The sequence below is a fragment of the Austrofundulus limnaeus genome, unplaced genomic scaffold (genome assembly GCF_001266775.1).
Source record: "Austrofundulus limnaeus strain Quisiro unplaced genomic scaffold, Austrofundulus_limnaeus-1.0 Scaffold1198, whole genome shotgun sequence".
Taxonomy (NCBI): Eukaryota; Metazoa; Chordata; class Actinopteri; order Cyprinodontiformes; family Rivulidae; genus Austrofundulus; species Austrofundulus limnaeus.
Genome location: NW_013953600.1, coordinates 38,805 through 59,903, shown reverse-complemented (window position 1 = coordinate 59,903; position 21,099 = coordinate 38,805). Strand labels below are relative to the sequence as shown.

The 21,099-nt window shown below is 38.0% G+C and overlaps 1 protein-coding gene across 16 annotated transcripts in view; it reads left to right on the top strand.

Annotated features, from left to right (window-relative positions):
- The first annotated feature begins 3,943 nt into the window (after positions 1 to 3,943).
- Positions 3,944 to 21,099, top strand: part of LOC106534525 (protein 4.1) — a 38,361-nt gene continuing 21,205 nt past the window's right edge. For 3 of the 16 annotated variants that reach the window (XM_014031185.1, XM_014031189.1, XM_014031182.1), the window contains exons 1-12: positions 3,945 to 4,134; positions 10,736 to 10,911; positions 13,131 to 13,271; positions 15,695 to 15,799; positions 16,018 to 16,060; positions 16,146 to 16,221; positions 16,465 to 16,683; positions 17,008 to 17,095; positions 18,733 to 18,777; positions 19,308 to 19,460; positions 20,316 to 20,413; positions 20,818 to 20,993. In XM_014031185.1, the coding sequence (XP_013886639.1) occupies positions 10,747 to 10,911; positions 13,131 to 13,271; positions 15,695 to 15,799; positions 16,018 to 16,060; positions 16,146 to 16,221; positions 16,465 to 16,683; positions 17,008 to 17,095; positions 18,733 to 18,777; positions 19,308 to 19,460; positions 20,316 to 20,413; positions 20,818 to 20,993 (1,309 nt within the window). In that variant the 5' untranslated portion in view covers positions 3,945 to 4,134; positions 10,736 to 10,746. Of the gene's footprint in view, positions 4,135 to 10,735; positions 10,912 to 13,130; positions 13,272 to 15,694; positions 15,800 to 16,017; positions 16,061 to 16,145; positions 16,222 to 16,464; positions 16,684 to 17,007; positions 17,096 to 18,732; positions 18,778 to 19,307; positions 19,461 to 20,315; positions 20,414 to 20,817; positions 20,994 to 21,099 lie in introns of all 16 variants that reach the window. The other 13 variants (XM_014031190.1, XM_014031187.1, XM_014031184.1 and 10 more) reach the window with 8 other exon arrangements.

Sequence of the window (21,099 nt, the reverse complement as noted above, 5' to 3'; positions counted from 1 at the left end):
TATCCTACCGTGTCAATTTTAATTAAGCTGGATAATGTCACACAAGGGCAGCCAGTCTAATATTTTCTTATTTTCTCAGAATAGACAAGGTTTCAAAAGTCCAAGGCTGGGGTTAAATYCAGCAGAACAGCTTTTGTAAGCAGCAAAAAAAAAAAAGTGAAGACATAAGCAACCACATAAGCAGAGTCCAGAGATCACATGTTGTTTGTCTCGTGTGGAAATAATCATTCTGCTGACCGAGCTCTGTTCAGAAGGCTCGGACCAATCATAAATATGAACTCACACAACCACTCAAAACAAGAGCTTTTACCAAAAAATCAAAGTGTGGTTGTTAATTAACTGGCTGCAAGTGATCGTTAATTGTCCTTTCCTGTTCACATTGGTTCTATGATGACATTGGTGTCTTTGAGTTTGACCTCCAACTTTTTGCTGCAAATCAAAATCATATCACTTCCTCCAAATTACTGAGCTTCTCATTATCATCYTAGCCACCTGTGATGCTGTCGGGTTTGGCTTTGCAATAAAATCTGCTACTTTAAAAGTCAGTCAGATAAAAGCAAAGTGGATTTAAACTTCAGATTATGTAAAAATTGAGTCTAGCTTTCTAGGAAATCAATTCTTGGCTGCTTGAACACCACATGGTCTTGAACCATGTGATGATCCAAATAGATAAAATGAAGTTTGCTTATTTGTTTTTCTCTTTATTATTTGATCTATTCTAGTCAAAGAAATCAATAGTGAAATGATGCTTGCATGTATTGTCAAATCTAAATTATGAATATTTTTTTAGTTTGTTGTCATTTCTTTATTTTTCATTAAGTATGAAAACGGCTCCTCAAACCTTGAGAATTACTTTGAAGCTGTCARGTTATAACTTTTTTAATTCTAACATTTTTTTAAATAATGGTGGCCTCAATAAGTCAGACATTTTATAGCTTCACACTTGAAATGCATGACAATTTTCACGTCTTATATCTGCAGATATAAAGAGAAATAGCTGCTTAAACCAGTTGTTAGCATAGCTTATAAGGATAGCAACACACTATTATAACTAATCAATAAATTAGTTAGTTAACTGTGTTGAATTTACTGCTGATATGGCTGATGTCTCTGTTTTTATTAGAAGAGAATTGTGTAGCAGAAATGGGACATCAATTCTAGCAATATTTCCATTTTTCAAAGTACAAGATTTCTGCATCTTTTTTTATTTATTTTTTGTTAATTCCTTCTGACTAAATGCTGCTGGTACTGGTTTTAAACTTGAGCTATTAAAGCATAGTCAAATTATGTTTACTGCTGATTTTATGGGAGTTTTGTTAGTACACTTTGTGAAAATCAAAAGTTTTCTAAGCTGAAGTAAAAAGCCACCAAATTTTACGGCGTTTGACAAAATCAAGCTTCACTTTTGTTTGTAGGCTTCGCAAAGGCCTCYTTTCCCACGAGTTTATTTCTGGATCTTACTGCTTCTTTAGGGAGTAAAAATCTTTAAATTTTACAGGGAAAAAACACCAACGTTGTTTGCATCAAGTTATAGGGGACCACAGTGTAGACATCATCACAGAGCTGCTCAGAATATGTGTTACCTCACACCCTGGGAGATAAAGGAGAGAGATGGAGGTGTCAAGTTTGCTGGATTTGATTAACTGGATTGTTACAAAWATGTTTCCTGAATGCAGCCAGGTTTGTTATAAAACAGGCTTTTAGAGTGAAAATGTTCAAATTTAATTCTGCAGAAGACAATAGAGATTTATTTAGACAATACCAGCACTTCCAGAGTYAATAATCTTTTATTTTCCTACCACCTACTGGTGCGTTGGGTCCTGATGAGCAGCGTTGGAGACAACATGTCGACTTATTGTTTGTCTGCTGAGAAAATAATGTCAGCTTTTACTGCACATCTTCTCATAAGTGTTTATAACAAAAACAGTTATTTTCTAGACTTCTGATTCATTTATTTCATTCATAAACGAGAGAGGTTAAAGAACTCAAGTGTGGGACAGACATACTGTGTGTGGATGTGTGCAAAAACAAATTCCCRGACTTGAAGTGGTTAACAGAAGTATCGTATTAAAGCTTCGGAGGAGAGCTCAGTACGTTATTATATTGTCTGAGATCATTTTGACAACCTCCCACAGCTATTATGTCTCTTCCCTGAACTGAGGGCTGCAGGCAGGAATATTGTTACATTTATTGTTGAGCTGCTGCAGCTCCAAACATCAAACTCTGCCCAGATCCCTGCTTCAAAATCTGCTGTAAACTCAAACGGACTGTTGCCAGATCACTTTAGCTTTTACTGTTTATTATTCAGCACGTTGTGAGATGCTGCTGTTGCTGAACTCTGCTTCAGGTAATGAGCAGCTGCACAACAGAAAGAGCAGTTCTGCATCACATTTAGTCTCCACTGCCCGCAAAGCAAAACGAGGCCTCTGTCACCATTTAGATGATTTGTGTGCGACTGAAAGAGTGAAATATCTGAGGCTATATTATTCAGGACTGCGTGTCCACATATAGTCGGGTATGAAAGCAATTAGATGAAGTAAAAGTCTGAAGATTGACCGAGCTCCTTTCTGTGTGGTGGGGAGGCCCGACCCACAAATCCTCAAAGGAAGCAGCCTACGCTGTAATTAAAAACTTGCTTCTGTGTTTTTATTTCTGCACAAACATGAATTTCACGAAGAGGAGAGCAGCAGATGTGTTTTAGAGCTGCAACGCTCATGTCTACTTTCTGCTTTTTAGTTCACCGCTGAAGGTAAAAAGAACAGCGGTTGTTTGTTTTAAAGTTAGCCCCATTCAATATGGCCGCCACAGCTAAGTCACCTTGGAAAACACAGACATTTGCTACTGAGTAGCTAAAAACTGCTGAGTGCTACACAATGCAACAAACAATCATGTTCTACCCCATTAGCTGTTATTGGAGTCAACTCTGACTGTTAGCAAAATGAACCACTAAATGGACTTTAATGAAACTTACAAACTCATTAATTAATCTACTTCAGCCAACCCAAAAGCTACTAACTTTGTAACATTTGAGTTCACATCTGCAAAATGTTAAAATCATAATCTCACAACAAAATAATTACTGTCAGTATTATAAGAATACTGAACCATTTTACTAGTGCATTGCCTTCAAGATCAGTGTTTTGTATCACAGAAGAGCTCACGTTTAATATGCTTTAACTGTTGAATTATTATCCTGTGATACTGTTGTATACTTCATAAATTCATTTAAGCCTTTATGGCAAATTATGCAAGATACTGTGCATAATGTATATTCAAGCTTTAATCAAAACAGCTCAAATTCTCTCAATTGTCAATATATAATATAAAACTTAGACATGGGAGACAGCAGGTGATATTCGTTCCTTTAAGGTTTTTTATTTCAGATTCTTCCTGGAGTTATCTGAAAGTGTTCAGATTAGATTATGTTGTTTAAAACAATAAAGTGAATGCAATAAAATGATCCCAAAGTTAATTAAATGAACTAATTTCATAGTTATGAAGTAATAAACAAGACCCATTTTCCTCACATTGATGTTATATTTTAATTAAACATTTGTAAGCAAAATTTGACTGGATGCTACCACGCTTATTAAGACTGGAAATGGGTTTAAACTTATGGGTCTAACAGAAGTTTTTAATAATGTTCTCATCACCTTGCTTCATGTCTTAGCAGCTGATTCACACCAAAACATGTTCTTGTCCAATGTTTTGTTTACATACTGTATCAGTTTGTCTCTCTGGAAGTGCACTTTGATATAGATTTGATTTGATAGTTTGAAAATATGAGCCTTTAAGTTGATCTTGACAGATGCAGTGCTCCATCCCTCCTCCTGAMTCAGCAGAATTCAGTCACATTAAGCAGACACGACTCGAGCTGCCTGTCCTCGCTGTAGAAACAGACRCTGTGCCATTAATTGCCCCTGCTGTCTGTTTGAATTGGGGGAGGAGGAAAGGAGCGGGGGGGTGTTCTGCTGAAATAATGCCCCGGCTGTCCTGTTGTACCACACTCCTGCTCCCTGAGCTGCCCAGCACAGAGACAGGCTGGTGAAAGAGGGGAACTGCAGCAGAGCAGGAAACAGGAGCCCGCTCCGAGAGCTGCTCGGAGAACCAGCTGAACGAGGACGGACCCGTCTGGTAACGAACCTCTTCATGATTCTTGTTTTGTTGCTTTCTGATCCTCCGGGTTGCGTCTGCTCTGGTTCTGATCGGCTCGTCAGCAGCCGAGATCGATGACAAAAAAATCTTTTTTTTTTTTTTTTTTTTTTTTTTTCCCGTGTGTTCATTGTGGCGGAAACAGTCGAGTGGACGTGGCTCTTTTTTTTTTTTTCGGGGGGTCAAAAACCCGAGTCATGCGCTTCATAGCCCGGCTGTGGTTGAGCTGTTCAGCCCTGGTTTTGCTGGATGGGCCGCTTTGGTTGTTATTTCGTTGCAGGAAGGACGGAGGGGGGGCAAAATGTTGAAAAATGAGCGAACCGTTTTAAGGTGAAGCAAACGTGCTCAAGTTTCAAGCTGCAAAGTGGAGGAAAAAAACAAACGTTTTTCCTTCTCTTTATACGCTGATTTCCACATGATTTCAGGACGCTGCTGAGTCACTATAAGACGGCTGTGTTTGCAGACAGATGAAGGATTAAAGTGTTGGATTATCGCAGGTTAAAGCTTCAGACTCGGGTGTTTTTGATCTGCAGTGCGGTAGGCGTGGTTAGAGGGGAGGATGGCTCGGTCCAGATCCTCTTTTAGCATCTTTCCCATCCATCCTCTGAGGCTCGACATGCAGCGGCTGGGCTCTGACTGGACACTTTGATTAAAATGCACCAGAAGCTGCTGTTGCAGTAGAAGAGGACAGAAATAACCTGGGCCTTGTTGTGTTTTACCCTCAGAGGATGAACTCCTTGTCATAGCTTCATTTTCTCTTTTAATAAGAGGGTGTGTTGTCTTTTGGCCTTTCTTCCTTTAATAATAATTTAAAAAACTTGACATATATTGAGATCCAGAACTGCAGCAGTAGTTTTGTATGAGGCATGAYTCATGTAATCATATAATATGTAATATTGGAGCATTTTAAGTTTTTTWAATAGGCTTTAACCTTTAACCTTTAGGCTTTAACCTTTCTTTTGTAAGGTTAAAGCCTTTTTAAGTGTCCAAATACGAAAAAAAATCATTTTTGATTAGAATGTTGTTTGTGTATCACCTATGATTAAAAATAACTAAATATGCACATTCGTTACTAAAAGTTTACAGCATAATTTGTAATTAAAAGGCAAAATCTGCAAAGTCATGGTTTTGTTGCCAACAATAATGAGTCGTTTGTTTACGTTTGAACATTGATGATACACTTCAGACAAACATGCAACAGATCCTGAGTCTGTAAAATACTCCCCAGATGTAAACTGAGTCAGAAGCGACTAAAAGCTGTGAGGACGAGTCAACAGAAAGAGTCATTTTGAGGAAGTATGTTGAGCAGTGGAGAGTGTTAGAGGGAAAAAATGGGGCTAAAATAATCTGAAACTGATCGACACATTTAGCTGTAAACAAAGGCAAGAAACTTTTGCTAGTTTCTAATGCGATTTTTACAAAAACGCTAATGAGTTTGAATTACATTACCCCGAAAAAAATATTTAAAGTTGTCGAAATTGTGTTAGAAACATAAAAACATCATTTTAAAGTTATGTGTTTTTACTGGTATAGCTTTAAAGATGTACTAAGATTTTTGTAACAATCTTAAAGACTGATAGTAATAAATGTATAGTAACAAGTTCTTGTTTGGATACTTTCAAATGAAATGCTAATTAAATGTTATCTAATGTTTTGAGATTAAATTATAACTCCTGAGGTGGTGTTTAAGTGCTGCCTGTTGTGTTGTCCCAGCTGAGGTCCTAAAAGCTTTATTTTACCCCTTTATTATTCAGGCTAACAGACGGTATTAGTAATGAGGTCACCTCTGATTTACAGATTACTTGTAGCTAATCTTATGAAATGCCTAACACCTTCTGGCCTGTCTCAGCTCCTGTGTTGGAAGTTATTGCCTCCTCATTAATATCCAAAGATTTACCTCTAATCTTTCACATCAACAAAGATTTTCTCCTCTGTCAAAACAGCCGTTTAGTTAACTAAGTGATAACTGGAATATTCGACGTTCACTGTGTGTCAAGTGGGGCTGGCCGGTTGTCTGATCCCTAAATGTCTTGCTGCAAAAAGCAGTAATGCTAAGAATGTAAACGCAGCAAGGCGAGCCGACGGGATTTATGGCCTCATCAGCAAAAATGTTTTTGGCTTGGAGTCACCTTCATGTGATCGGGCTGCCTTCCCCAAATTCTGTTCAGTCTGTTAGGGCTCAGTCTAAAACTACCTTGTCATCTAGTTTTAAAGAAGTTCATATTTAAATAAAACATGTCAACAACAATTAAATGAACAAAACTACTTTATCTTATGATAAATAGTATTAAAATCTTAAAGAAGTAACAAGGCTTTAAGTATTGTCGCTGGCCTGTTGCTAAACAGCTAGTTTAATCAATTATCAGTTAACAGATTACCCCAAATATATTCTAACTAAAATTGTTTCTTAAAATGTTATTTAGACAAAGACACTTTTACCTGTATTACACTGCTGTTGCCTGTCACCTCTGATTTGCTGCAGGGTCACATTTTTGTTTGATGCTGTCCTGTTTTCTTTGTTTTTGTTGTTTAAAAAGTTTTCTGGCTGAAATCAACTTTAGTTTTTGATTGATTTATTAGCTGAATACTTTCTTGATAAAATTAAATCCAATAAAAGTAAACAGCAAACCTTTGTAGGCTTAAATCCAAAAATAAACAATAGAAAACAGAATATTAGAAAACTGCCTTATTTATAAACACAATATAGGAATGCATTTGTGAAACTGGAATCTGGATAATTGAGGCCCCTCAGCGGAGGTGTCATGTTTTAGTGGGCAGATCAGCCATATGGTGTCCTGTTACTGTATCTGCGTTGTGTCTGACAGCTGTCAGCCCCGCAGCCACGCAGAGGGGGCTCAGTGGACTTCAGGCTTGTTCAGGATGGGTCTTAGTGTGTCAGAAAAAACTACAAGTATTCCCGTCCACGTAGGCTTCATAAGCCCCCAGCAGGATTGTTGGTGCGGGGGGCTGGAGGGGTCAGAGGTGGGCCCAGCTGTGATGTAGTCTGGCTAATGGCACTCAGCTCAGCACAGATGGCAGGCCCTTCCATCCGCCCATAAATGTGTATGATTCAGTGTGCACAGGCCGCTCTTCACAGTGTGCAGAACAATCACAAGTGGACCTTAAAATGGAGGTTTACGTGCACGGACACAGCATTTAGAGTCAGTGACCAACTATGTCATGGAGCTTCACACTGATAAAGCACAGCTGCCCTTTTAGTTTAGACATGAGTATGCTAACTGAATGTGATTTCATTGGTGTGTTCAGGGGGCAGACAGCTGACACGTGCTTCTGAGTCACTGTAAATTCGCTGTGATGTTCTTCCTACTTCCTGTTGGATTGTCATGGTTGCAGCTGTCAGTTTAAGATGATAAAATCCAGCAACATCCCAGTCTCTGCAGGCCTCAGTTCGAAGGATTGCTGGGAGAAAACCCCCTTCTCACTAATAAAACCATGGCAGGACAGCTTGAGTTTGCAATCTGAGCAAACCTCAGTCTTTTGAAATTACATTCTTTGAGCAAACAAGACCTAATTGAAGATGTTTGACCATAATGAATAACTCAGTGTTTGGTGAAAACCAAACTAATTATGTCAGCACAAACAAATCACAGCTGACGAACACGCTGYTGTAAAGCTGAATGCTTTGGGGTTGTTTTGCAGCTGCACAATCCTGACGTTTAGGGTTCATTTAGTCAACCTTTTGTATACTGAAGTATTTTTGAGTCAAGTTAAGTCCCATGATAATAATCATAAATGCAAATGTTCAACAGAAAGACTGTTGAAAAGAACAGACTCCTCATCGCCTGACTACAATGTCGAGGCAGGACTATTAGAGAGCATTTCTTAGAAATGCCCACAAATCTCAGTGAACTGAAGCAACAATGATACAAAATGTTTGTGCCAACCATGTGAGAGATTCACAAGGTCATTTCAAAATTAATTACTTTTGATTTATTGCTCTTAATTCTTCTACAATCACACGTTTTGCATTTTGACTTAATTTCTTTTCATTTGTGTCTCATGTCCTTTGGTGTTGGTTATTCAAGGTTGCTTCATTGAATTTAAGCACTTTTTTTACTTGCATTGTAAGGAAAAGTTTGTTCTTTAAACAACTTTTACCACAAAAATTGTTCTTCTGCCTTTTAAACTAAGAAAATTTGATTCAACATATTTCATAACATATTGGCTGAAAATGAAGTATTGTAATATTCAGTRAGGGGTCCAGAGGGGTTTGGATTTATTAAGTATATAAATTTTGCCAAACCCCCCAGTGCAGGACATTACATGACCTGAAATGTTGGGTATTTTGTTGTTTTATTTTTTACCACAGATGATTAAATTAACATAGCTCTATTTTGTCTTCTTACAGAGTCAAACAACAGTGTGTGTGCAGTAATCTGCAGCATTAAATGAGTTGTGAATGCAGCTTTTTGAATGCTTCATGTATGTGCCAGTGCGCAGTGAAGGCCACACACGAGGCCAGTGTTTGGGCTGTTTTGTGGCCCAGTGAAGCGTGCCTGTCACCAGTGACTGAACGTATTCTTCCTCAATTTCTATGGTGCTGATATGTTCCTCTGCTCCCCATCCGTCCATAGTTCCCTTTTTTCACGAGGGGTTAAGCAACGCAGAGGTTGTCTGTGGCCATCTTCTGTCAGCGGATTACTGACCCACAGCTCACGTCTGCCACACACGACACAACAAAGACACATCACAGGTTTTTACAGGATTTTTGCCCCGAGTTCAGCCTAGTGATTTTTTGTTTTGTTTTGTTTTGTTTTTTTAGAAATCCTTTTCCTCACTTGAATTTCATTTGAAAGTCAGGGTTGGYATGTGAGTCTTGTGACTCATTGATTTGCTCACATTGTTTCTAGTGAAGTTTGTAATCTAYCTTCGGTCATCTTTATTGGTTTTATTGCCCCCGAGGTTGTGAAGAGTCTGATTAGCATGCTGCGTTCTTTGACCTTTGGACCTTGAAACCTCTGCTCCTCACTTCCCTGAGGCCAGATTTATTGCTGCTTTGGGTCGACATTATTTTGATTTAACACCTAGCAACTTGCTGCTGAAGTGTTTTTTTTTACTCTTTTTGCAGCTTGACCAAGTTTAATTCAAAAGTATTTAATCCTTTTTTATAATGATTCCAGTGGGATTCAAGCAAGCTGCTCATGTCAAGTTAAAATTTCCCTGCGCCTCTAAAGCTAATTATTTAACCAAAAATTAATTAGAGTCCAAACCTTCTCTTGTGGAGGSAAGTTTTCTTTTTTGAGTCAACATTGTCGACGTTCGCTCCGACGTGTTTGTTGATTGGAACAGCCACGGCCAGAACGCAGAGATCCTTTCACCTCACAGTAAACACGTGCCTATAAATAGAGCTGAGGGAGAAACAGGCCCYCAGCAGAATGATAGGCATTCGTACTACAAACCTCAACAGAGATGCAGTGTGTGCTGTCACATAAACACACCCCCTAAAAACCCCGCGTGTCAGGCTCTACGTGAGATCTGACCATCCTGTCAGCTTCATGAAACACATTTCCTCATCGTCAAGTTTATGTCCCATCTGTCGCTGCTGTTTGTTTTTYCTGAATAAAAAACTGAAATACACAGAGATGTAGAGACAGGACAACTTTATCACTTTTATTAATTAATCTTTTAGTTTTAATAAGTAGTCATTATCTCTCAACTAACTAAATGATAATTTAGAAAAATACCCCCAAAAAAACCCTGATTTAAAGTTTTTGGGGTTTTTTGTGAACAGTTGATGAGGATTTAAGCAATAAGGGTCTCCTTTTTAACTACTTTTAAACATTTTCTAATTCAACAATTGATTAAAACATATTAACTCAGTTAGCAAACTAAATCACTGAATTGTTTTATCAGTTACATTTGTCCAAAATCAAATGCATCCTTTTTTCTTTACAGTCAACACAATTTATCATTAAATAATGAAAACTTAAATGGTTTATCTCTGTTCTGTTTGGTTTCGTTGTTTGTTTCTTTTCTTTTCCTTAAAGATTGTAAAGCTCTGCTGCATAAGACAATAAAAAAGCCGGTTGACATTTTAATTTGATTAATGAACTGATTAGTACGCTCTGTCAGCTAATTTCCCCCTAATCAGCCTAATAATCTGAACTAACAACTAAATTAATGAGCTAACAGCTTTTTAGATAGGCTGACCTGAATGTCTGTAGATGAATGAGACATGTTTTAAAACAAATATTTACTGATTCTTGTTCATTTTTTTACTTTTCTGATTATGTAACACTTAAATTATTTATATTTCACTTAAGGCTTGCATCACTGTTTTCTGTATTTTAATCCATTCTGCCAGAATAAGAGTGAACACATCTGTTTTATCATTTGTTGATTCCATGATTCCAGCAGACCAAGCAGCTGCTGTCATCACTATGATTACTGAGCCAAGAGACTTGAGCCACTTGTATTAGTTTTTACTCTGCTGTCAAACAATCTTTAACCATCTGTGTATTTGCATCAGATGGGAGCTCATCACTGCACAAAAGGGTGGGCTTTAAATCAGTTCATAACGAGCCGTCTGACTCATCGTATTTTCCTCTTTCCTCCGCTACAGTGTGATTTACCATGACGACTGAATCAGGCGCAGACTCGGAGGCCAAGCAGCCCCAGGAGAAAAAGGAGACAGGGAAGGGGAAAGCTAAAGCAGCAGCCCAGCCCACCTCACCCCAGAACCACCCGGAGCAGCTCCCAGCCGCTGCCGGGCACAGCACCCCCGCCAGGAAAGAACAGGTCAGCCTCCTTATGACTCATCTGACACATATACCTGCTTATTTTGCTAACAGATAAAAAAAGATTCATATTCATTGTTTCTCCACTTTACTGAGTTGATCTGTTCAGATTCAAGAAAACGTCTCAGCGTTATTCCCTCTGAATGAATCGTCTCTTTGTCATAAAATGGAAATCGTAGGGGGGAAACAGTGACGTGACTTCAGTGTCCTCCATTGTTAGAGCCCCCATCGGTCGACTTCAAGTAAAACTTCTCTTTCATTCAGAGCTCCTTTCTTTCATTTGGAAAATAGGAGGAAACAGAAAAACTTCAACACATTTAAAAACAAACACTTTATCTTGTTCGATAGTTTCTATTTTATTAGGCTGTTTCTTCACATCAGGTCGGTGTTTTAGAGGCTTTAGATTGCATTTAGTTTCAGTTCTTCTACACGTTACTCTGTTCTAACATTTAAAGATTTGTCTCAATTTTAGTTTGTATAGAAATGACAAAGTCAGTAGGGCTGGGTATCGATTCAGATTTCCCAAATCGATTCGGTTCACAATTCACAACGATTCAGGACGATTCATGATTCAGTTTYATTGATTTTCAAATTAGTTAAGGATTTCATGCAGGAACACATTTACATTTATATGTAAGACATTCTCAAAGGAACTAATTCTGTAAATAGTAGAAACTAATTCTAACTTGGTGCGTTGATAAAATTATAAACATAATTTTACTTGTAAACTTGTAAATTGGAGTTTAATCTTGAAACAAAATTTTCTCAAGTTTCAAAGGGTTTAAACTAAAAAGGAAATGCAACAGAAAGAGTTGTTGGATGCATTAGTTTTTTAAGAAACTAATAATTTTCTTGATCATTAAGAAGTGATGGAATAAGGTTACAGGAGAAGAGATGAGATAATATAAGTGTTTACTTCTGCCCACGTTTTTGAGCGTATGAAAACTGTATATTTGTAACGTTTCTGTTAGCTTCTGTTCAATAAAACTAAACAAGAAGAAAGAAAGAAAAAAAGTACTTAAGCCAAAAATTCCATCACTGTGAATTACATTAAGATGTTTTAAATTTAAAAATATTGGTAACAAAACTAAACGTTTTGTTAGACTCGCGTCTTTCACACATTTATACATGCAGAGGACAGTTTCTGTCAGATGTTTACATACAGTAGTTTTGGTTCGAGCTGCTCGAAGCTTCATTTTCTGCCACCACGTCCGAGCGCAAATCTTTGCAAACAAAAGTTGTCATGACCTCTGTTATCTTTAAGTTCAGCTGAGAATCAGCTGTAATGTTAGTGATTCCTTTGTTTGTTTTGTTTTGCCCCAGACAGCTTGTTGTTGGGAGCTAATGTTAGCACTCTCCATCAACCGGCTGTAAACCTACATCAAGCCAGGAGTGACACACAACATGGAAATGCGCAGCTTCATCGCGCACAAAATCCATGGGGAAAAATCGATCTCATGACTTATGAATCGATTTTCCCAAATTTGAACGAAAATTGATCCTGATCGATTAAATTGATTTTTTTAAAACCCAGCCCTAAAAGTCAGGTGATTAAATTTAAGCCAAAACTGCACCAGCGAAAATCCTCATAGCTGCATTAAACAGCCACTAATGGGCGACGCACTGTTGTGTGAATTTGCAGAAGCAAGACCGAGATATTCTTCAGCACTGTAACAGTGTTGGACCTTCCTGTGAACACACACACTCCAGCTGAGGACGCACACACGCCTGCATCAAAAGTGGCCTCAGTAACAGTTTAACTGTGATTTCATACACCTGCAACACTTTCTCTCATCAGTCATGAAACAGCAAAACACCCTCAGAGGATTCTTAGAAATGTAAACTCCTAATCACGTGCTTAGTTTAACTGTTTAACCTCCCTAAAGTATTTTTCTTCTGTGGTTGAGCACTGCTTTTAAATGAGTGGACACACTGAGCTGGTTCATGGGAGTTTCATTAGATTAGCAGCAACGTGACGGATTTAACCTAACGGACAAGATAAGAAATGAAAGCGGGCGTAACATTAAATCCATGTTTTTGAGTGAGAAGAAAAATGTGTCACAGCTTCTTTTTCAGCATGCAGTCTGTCAGAAAGGGCTTTGTTTTCAGCCGAGTGGAAAATTGGATTTTCTCCATAAATGTAATCAGGTACCACTTAGACAAGCTGAAGTGAACCACTATTTTGTTCTAATTTTTTTATTTTATTGTATTTTTATTTAGCAGAAGGAAGAAGATCAGGAGTCCCACAGGTCGTCCACCAGCCGTCTGTCAAAATCTCCTTTGAGAGGAGTGAAGAAGGTGAAGATCATGCAGTGTAAGGTCACTCTGCTGGACGGCTCCGACTTCACGGTCAGCGTGGAGGTGAGTCACAGTTTACTGCAGAGTTCTGTTTGTTTTCACCGTAATTAAAAAAAACAGCTTGTGTGCCTTTTTTTAGACATGATGTTTTTTGTTAATTTTAAAATTTGCGCTTTAGTTTACTTCCTGAACTGTGAGAATAAAGATGAATTTCAAGGGAAAAAATAATCAGCTGAATTTGTTCTTCTGCAACACTTTTTGCTTAAACTTAGAAACACAGATAAAAAACGTTCACAGAGGAAAATGCTTCACCCATAAACATTTAATTGTTGTAACCTGAACAGACTTTCACTTTTTGTGATTTATTCCAAAGTGTTCTCAGGGTGAGGAGAGGAAAACCTCTTCATGTAGCAGTTTTTCTGTTTCAAAGTTCACTTCGCTTGAACAAAAGAAGCATTTATCACACAGATTGTTTTGCTATGTCAGTTTTTTTCCCAGAGCTGTGCGCCCTCGAGTGTAATAATTATACTGATAATGAGTTTTAATGTGTCCAACATTCAGAAGCAATGTTATTAAATTGAGCTCACAAGAAAAATAGCTTTTTGTTGTAAAAGTGTTGGAGCCTCTAAACAGAATCACGACAGTTAGTCCCTCTCCTCAGCCCTTGTTTCAGAAATAAATCACACTCCTGAACTTTTTTGACATTTCAGATAATTGTCCTCGTCCATCCGGCCTCAAACTGGTCCACGAAGCTGAGGCTTGACACTTTTTATCCCCCTGACCTTGTAGTTTTCCAGCTCAACTCAATTTCCTCCTGTGGGAACCAGTTCGTGATAATCATTTCCCATTATTTTCTGTGACACAGAGCTGCTGAACCTCCCCTGACTTCACTCCTGAGGCTGGAAGGTTTTATTAGAAGAAAATTAAAATCCCACATCAGAACAGATCTCTGTTGATTCTACAGCTGATTTGTTTTTTAAGCAGGCAGATAAAATATTTCATTATTAGTCTGCGTTCTCTCTCCTGTTTTCTCGTTGAGAAAATGCTTTTTGTTTATAACTTGTTGGTCGAACAAAACAAAATCTGGGACTTTGATGAAAATATATTTCTTAATTTACGATTGGTAAACAGAGGTGGTAAGAAAAAGTGCTCGGATAAATAATGAAAGTGTTTTCTTACATGTTTGAGTGTACAAGTATCAGTTTGCTAACAGGATTACTGCCAGTCCCCAGACTCTGTTGCAACAGCTCTTGTTTACTTTCTAAATTTAGACTAAATTGATTATAATTGATGTTCCTCTTCTGATTTGAGATCAGTTTACCTTCCAGTTTACTGTTGTTTTCCTTCTCCTAAACAAACCTGGTGAAGGCATATGATCAGTAAACTGCTTATTTGCCTTGCTTGTATAATCTTATCTTATATGTACACTGCTCAAAAAATAAAGGGAACACTTAAACAACGCACGCTAAGTCCAAGTAAATCAAACTTTTGTGAAGCACATTCAACTCTGTACAGAACAAAGTGCTCAATGCGAATATTTCATCGATTAAGATCGGGAGTTAGCGTGCGTTGTTTAAGTGTTCCCTTTATTTTTTTGAGCAGTGTACTTGACTGATCCATGAGGTTTAGTGCTTTTTGTTTGTGTTCATAAAGCCAGTTTTTAGTTCTGCACTGAAGCAACATCAGTCTGTGCTAACTCCCTCAGAGATGTCCAAGAAGGATTAACTCCCCGCAGCTTTATGGCTGCGTTAAACTCCTCGCATATATTAACAAGTTTTATCTTTTAAAATGTAATTCTGTCTGTGTGAACGTCTAAAACTCAGAGTCTGTATTTCTGCCTCAGACAGTTTCATCCTGACTGAATGTGCAGAGCATCTGTGCCCTTGTTTTGCCTGCATGCAAGTGTGAGACTAATGTGTTAACGTGTTGTGACTCCTTCTGCTTGAATCATCCACAGCAGTGGGTTTCACCCGATTCAGATCTGAGGAGCTGGCCTCGGTGTTTGTGCCAACTCTGACCTGAAATATCCGCTCAGAGCTGAGCCAAACGAATCCTTGAAGTCAGGTTTTATCATGTGGGCTGCAGCTCGTGACAGCCAGCACTCAGATGTTCAATCAATTTGTACAACATTCATGTTGCTAATGCTCACCTTGAGCTAAAAAAAATAAGAATTATTCTCCAAGGTTTAAAGTAGAGAAAATCAATCCAGCTTTGATCGATTGTGGCTCAAATACCTTGAGAAATATTTTTTTGCAGAAAAGACAACAGCTGGTGCTGCTGGGTTTGTTCATGAAAATTGGATTTTCTGTCATTACTTTGCTAAAATCAGGTTTGAGCTCATTTTGATTTTATTATCTTAAGACAATTAGGTGAAGAGGAGGGCGAGAGGGTGCCTGGCAATCCCATGATGCTTAGTTAGATTGCACAGCTGTCGTGCTGTTTTGTTTTGTGTTTTTAAGGTGTTTTTTGTTTTGTTTTCACCACAGAAACGAGCCAAGGGCCACGTGCTTTTTGACAAAGTATGTGACCATCTAAACCTACTGGAGAAGGACTACTTTGGCATCACGCACCGAGACGTAGAGAATCAGAAGGTAAAGTGAAAAAACGTTCAGTATGTTGAGCTTAATAAATATTTATTTACTTATTTGTGAAACTGCACTATGATTAACCAGCAAAGGAGCTAATTAGGTGACAGTTTTCAGTGATTAATGTTATACACAATCCAGTTTTTAAAGACGACGCTGATATTGACCTTTCATTTAAGGCTGTAGTTGATTAATTGTCTGACATTTAATGATTGTTTGTGCAGAACTGGTTGGACCCTACCAAAGAGATGAAGAAGCAGATCAGAGGTATGTTGGATAATCCAGTTAAATTGCAGAAGCAAAGTGGAGAAAATCAACATTTCAATAATTATACTTTGTTTTTACCTCTCAGCTGGTCCCTGGAACTTTGCTTTCAGTGTGAAGTTTTACCCCCCAGACCCCTCACAGCTGACTGAAGACATCACCAGGTGAGAGGATGTTTATTAAGTTTGTTTATGAATTTACCTGCAGATGTTTGCTCAAGTTCTTCAGAATGTTGGTTTGAAATGGAAAAGAAAAACACAAGTGTGCTAGAAAATATTGGGCAGCTTTTAGATTGATATTCAACAAAATGCATTGAATAAACAGACCAGAAAACTAAATCAGACATATAAACACATGTTGGCTGTTAGACCTTGTAACTGTTTTCCTTCTGTCCATCCCTCCTGCAGATACTACCTGTGCTTGCAGCTGAGGGATGATATCGTTTCGGGTCGCCTGCCTTGCTCGTTTGCCACCCACACGCTGCTCGGCTCCTACACGGTGCAGTCTGAACTGGGAGACTACGATCCTGAAGAAATGGGCAGCGATTACATCAGCGAACTGCGCCTCGCGCCCAACCAGACTAAAGAACTTGAGGAGAAAGTCATGGAGCTCCACAAAACATACAAGTTAGTGTTTGTTAAACTAAGTACACAGATTAAAGCAATGAAGACAGTTTAAGAGATAAAAAAATGTACATATATTTTAGAAATGAATGATTTTTGTGATGTTTGATCCAGAGGATTGAAGCTGTTTGAGTGTAAAAACAAAAATCTATTGAATAAAAAGATGCATTTTTGTTACCAAGTGGAGGTTTAAATAGTTTACTCCTAAACAAAACTACCAATCCTCTCTGTTTAAAATATATATTGAAGCTTTTTAATGTTGCAAGTAAAATTTGTGTGGAAAGTTTGCAAAAATGCATCTTTTTGTGTCTGAATTTTCTGATTTAGGGGGATGACACCAGCTGTAGCAGAGATGCATTTCTTGGAAAATGCCAAAAAGCTGTCCATGTATGGTGTCGACCTTCATCACGCTAAGGTAACAAACTGCAACTAATTAACTCCATATGCAATTTTAAAACTATTTATGTTAATAAATACAAACATACAGGTATTTGTCAGTATAGCATCCAGGCCAGGTGGTGGAATGAGCGCACTTACGAGTTAGCAAAGCCAGAACTGAAGGTTATAGCAGCTACTGTTAAAATAACAAATCAACATCATCATAACTCTGCACACATGATGCTGATCACTGGGCTTAATATGACAATTCATCAGATTTAGCCTGAATGACTGCTAAGCTTAGATATACACACAGAGAGCAACAACAACACACACATACAGGAGGAATAATCTGTGAAACATTACACACAATCATTTTAGAATAATCAACTTCGCTGTTCCTTTTGTTAACAAAATGACCACCACCTTTAGCTTCAAAACTTATTGCAGGAAATGAGATTGTTTATGTTAGAAGGTGCAGAGCTTTACGACAGGTAGGCAATATTTATTGGAAGGAAGACTTAAAACATGAGTTTAGTCAATTGTTATTAGTTTTATTTGATTTTTTTGATATATATATTTTTTATTGATAAAACGACTGAGTTTTCCTGGAAATAGTTTCTTTTACACACTGAATAAAACACTCCACATCCTCGAACCTGGAAATTGTTTTGGCATCTAATTTCCTCACAAAGCATGCTCACGTGTCGAATAAATGGATGTGAAGATGCACGCACACATTGTTGTTTGAAGTTGCTCAGTTCTGAACTTCAAATTGTGCATGAAGAGCATCTTTGCACTGAATAATGATTGACTCGGGAACGTGCACATGCTTGTTTTCATTAGGGAAAGTCAACGACTCTGATTTATTCTCTTTACAAACTCATGAACATAAATTAAAATATAAATGTTTAATTTCGTGGATTTGATACAAACTTTGTTGAAGACTGGGTTTGTGCAGTGAAGAATGGACTCGTGCTCTGTGAGCTTTTGAGAAAGGTCTCAAAGTTGAGAACTATTTTACTAGAGGTTATGTTATCAAGAAAAAAATAGCCCCAAATCTAGAATTTGTCACAGAAAAAAAAATATTACCTGTTTCTTACATTTTGTATTTGTATCAGAACTTTGTAAACTTGTGTATCTTCTGTATGAGATCTTAAACATTTTTCAGTCATGCAGTCGCTTCCCACCAAATGCTGCTTCACGAACATCATGGCTGCTCGGTGATGCCTCAGTTTTAACATGCTGCTCCACTGATTGACTCACATCTTCTCACCGCTGTCTCTGTGGGTTTGCAGATCTGGAGCCCAGCTTGACTTGTCTGTTTTTTTGTTGCGCCGCCATCAAATGCGCCATCATAACACTGCCAGGAAAGAGAGCGCTGTCACCGTAAAAAAAAAAAAAACAACTAAATTACACTCATCAGTCTCTCTGATATAAATCGCTCATCAAAAGTGCTTTGAAAGTCAAAACGAGCCTAGATGTGAGCGATGGGGAGGATATTGCCCTCCCAGATCCGAATGGACGAGATGACAGAMATGAGGAAGCGGCTTTGATCAAACTGAATAGGCCTCTGTTGCTTCTGTGAGTCATAGTTTTGATGCACAAGAAAATCTGTACATATCAGAAGAGCATCCTCTTTTGTCTTCTCTCCTCTCTTATTAAACGCAAAAGTTGGTAGGGAATCTCTATGAAAGCTTGGCTCCAGCTGAGGGAGAGGTAAGAGGCTGCTTCCATGTGCTTTACACCAACTGAGTGAGTGTCTTTTCTACATGTGCATGGTTAAATATAGAGTTGTCATTTTCAACATCCCATTCATCACCTGAGACTGATTTTTTTCTGCTTTGGATTAGTGCTTTTTCTTCATTAGTTTTCTTCTGGTCATTTCACGCTTTGTGCAGTGAAGAGCAAAATTTTCCCTAAACTTCACTTTTGCTTTTGTCAGTTGACACCGTTTTCAGTCTTTATTCAGCATCAGCACCGTGTCCGTAGAGGAGATTAGAAAAACTCATGCCTGTTTTCATCGTCTCTCTGCCTGCTCAAACCCCTCTTATTATCACCTTTTTTTTATTTCTACTTCCTGCTGTGCCATGGCGCCTGACCATCTCCTGTAAATAAAAAAGCAAATAATTTATTTTTATGAAAGATTTTTTAGAACGAAAACAGTGTTTGTTAGTGTTTTTTTTTTTTTTCAAATTGTTGTGAGTTACATGTAATTTTTGTCATTTCTTGCTGTGTTTTGTTTTCAGGACTCTGAGGCTGTGGAGATAATGCTGGGAGTTTGTGCAAGTGGTCTCCTCATCTATAGAGACAGGTTGCGGATTAACAGATTCGCCTGGCCCAAAATCCTCAAAATCTCCTACAAGAGGAACAACTTTTATATCAAAATCCGTCCCGGCGAGGTAAGAACAGTAGCTGTCATGTTATATTTGCTGTGATCTTACAGAGCAGAGGCTTTATTTTTCTTTATCTCAGCTGCAGAAAGCAGATTTTTATTTAAAAAAAATGCTTGTTTTTAAAGCAGATGTTATTTCATAACTCTTTGAGTTTATCGTATGTCAGTTACCATTTTGTGTTTGTTAAAATTAATTACACTGTTAACACCACCTCACAGTTGTTTGTCACCTCTTCAAATTAAAAGCCCTCGGGTGTTTCAAACGACAGACATTTTTGTGATAAAGCAAAAACCAGATGAATCAAAATAAACAAAACTCTCTAGATAAATTTATTTCAAATGCTTTTTTTTTAAAAAGTGACACCAGCATGGTCTATTTGTGTATTTATTTATTTATTTATTTACTTTTAACGCTGACAGCATAAGTATTTTGTGCAAAATGTTAAAAAAAAGAAACTGAACCACATTTTGTTCCAGGTACATTACAGATTTATGATGACTCTAAACACTGAACACTGAATTTCTTTTTACGTTGAGATGAAAAGAATGATCCAATAATAACACATACAAGATATCTTTGAGCTGTAATTCATAATTCAGCACTATTTGGCTGTCAAAGATATCTTTCATAATCTGGGTTTGCTCTGCAGAGTTCGCAGCTTTTTATGTAAGAAAGATGAAATATTGAACTGGGACACTGAATCTGGAGATGCATGAATGATTTATGTTAAGATCTAGGGCAGAAATAACATGGCACCGCAAAGCTGCATGCTTAAAAATGAAAAGAACTAGAAACATTTCTGTGTGCAGAAGGTTTCAATGAAAGAGGTGGAGGAAAATCAGCATTTTCTTTGTGTTGCAGTTTGAGCAGTTTGAAAGCACAATTGGTTTCAAACTCCCAAACCATCGCGCTGCCAAAAGACTATGGAAGGTCTGTGTGGAGCACCACACCTTTTTCAGGTAAAAATATTTAAGATGACTTATTTTTGACTGTGAAAAGTTGTACTGCATAATATCAGTTTTAATTACGATAAAATGGCAGATTCAGCAAAGTCAAATAATCCTCAAGATGCTTCCGTGGCGTAGTTTAGTTTGAGGGATCACAGTCATGCCAGCATTGCAGTTTGCTCATATGTACTGTATTTAGGAGCAGTGTTAAAGCTGGTAGTATTTTAAACATCATTCAGAGTTGCTGCTTTAAGCAAAAAAAATGGTCTTTTGAGTCATTTCGAGTAGAAAATCCAGCCTGAGGGCTCCCTGGAGACAATTCAGATGAGTAGGAGGCTTAGTGCTTTTTAGTGCTCGGCTTAACTTAGTGTTTTATTTGTGGTTTGATTAATGAGCATGTTTGTAACTTGTTACAGGCTGGTGTCTCCAGAGGCTCCCCCAAAAAAGTTCCTGAGCCTAGGATCCAAGTTTCGCTACAGCGGCAGAACGCAGGCTCAGACTCGCAGGGCCAGCGCTCAGATCGGCAGGCCGGCCCCGTTGTTCGAACGCTCCTCCAGCAAACGCTACAACATGTCCCGCAGCTTAGACGGAGGTAAGAAACCAAAACAGTTCAGTTCTTTTTGTTTACATAATGCCATTTCACGGGGCACAAAAACATTTAATACTCTATATGGCATTTAGTAGTATTTTGATGTTTA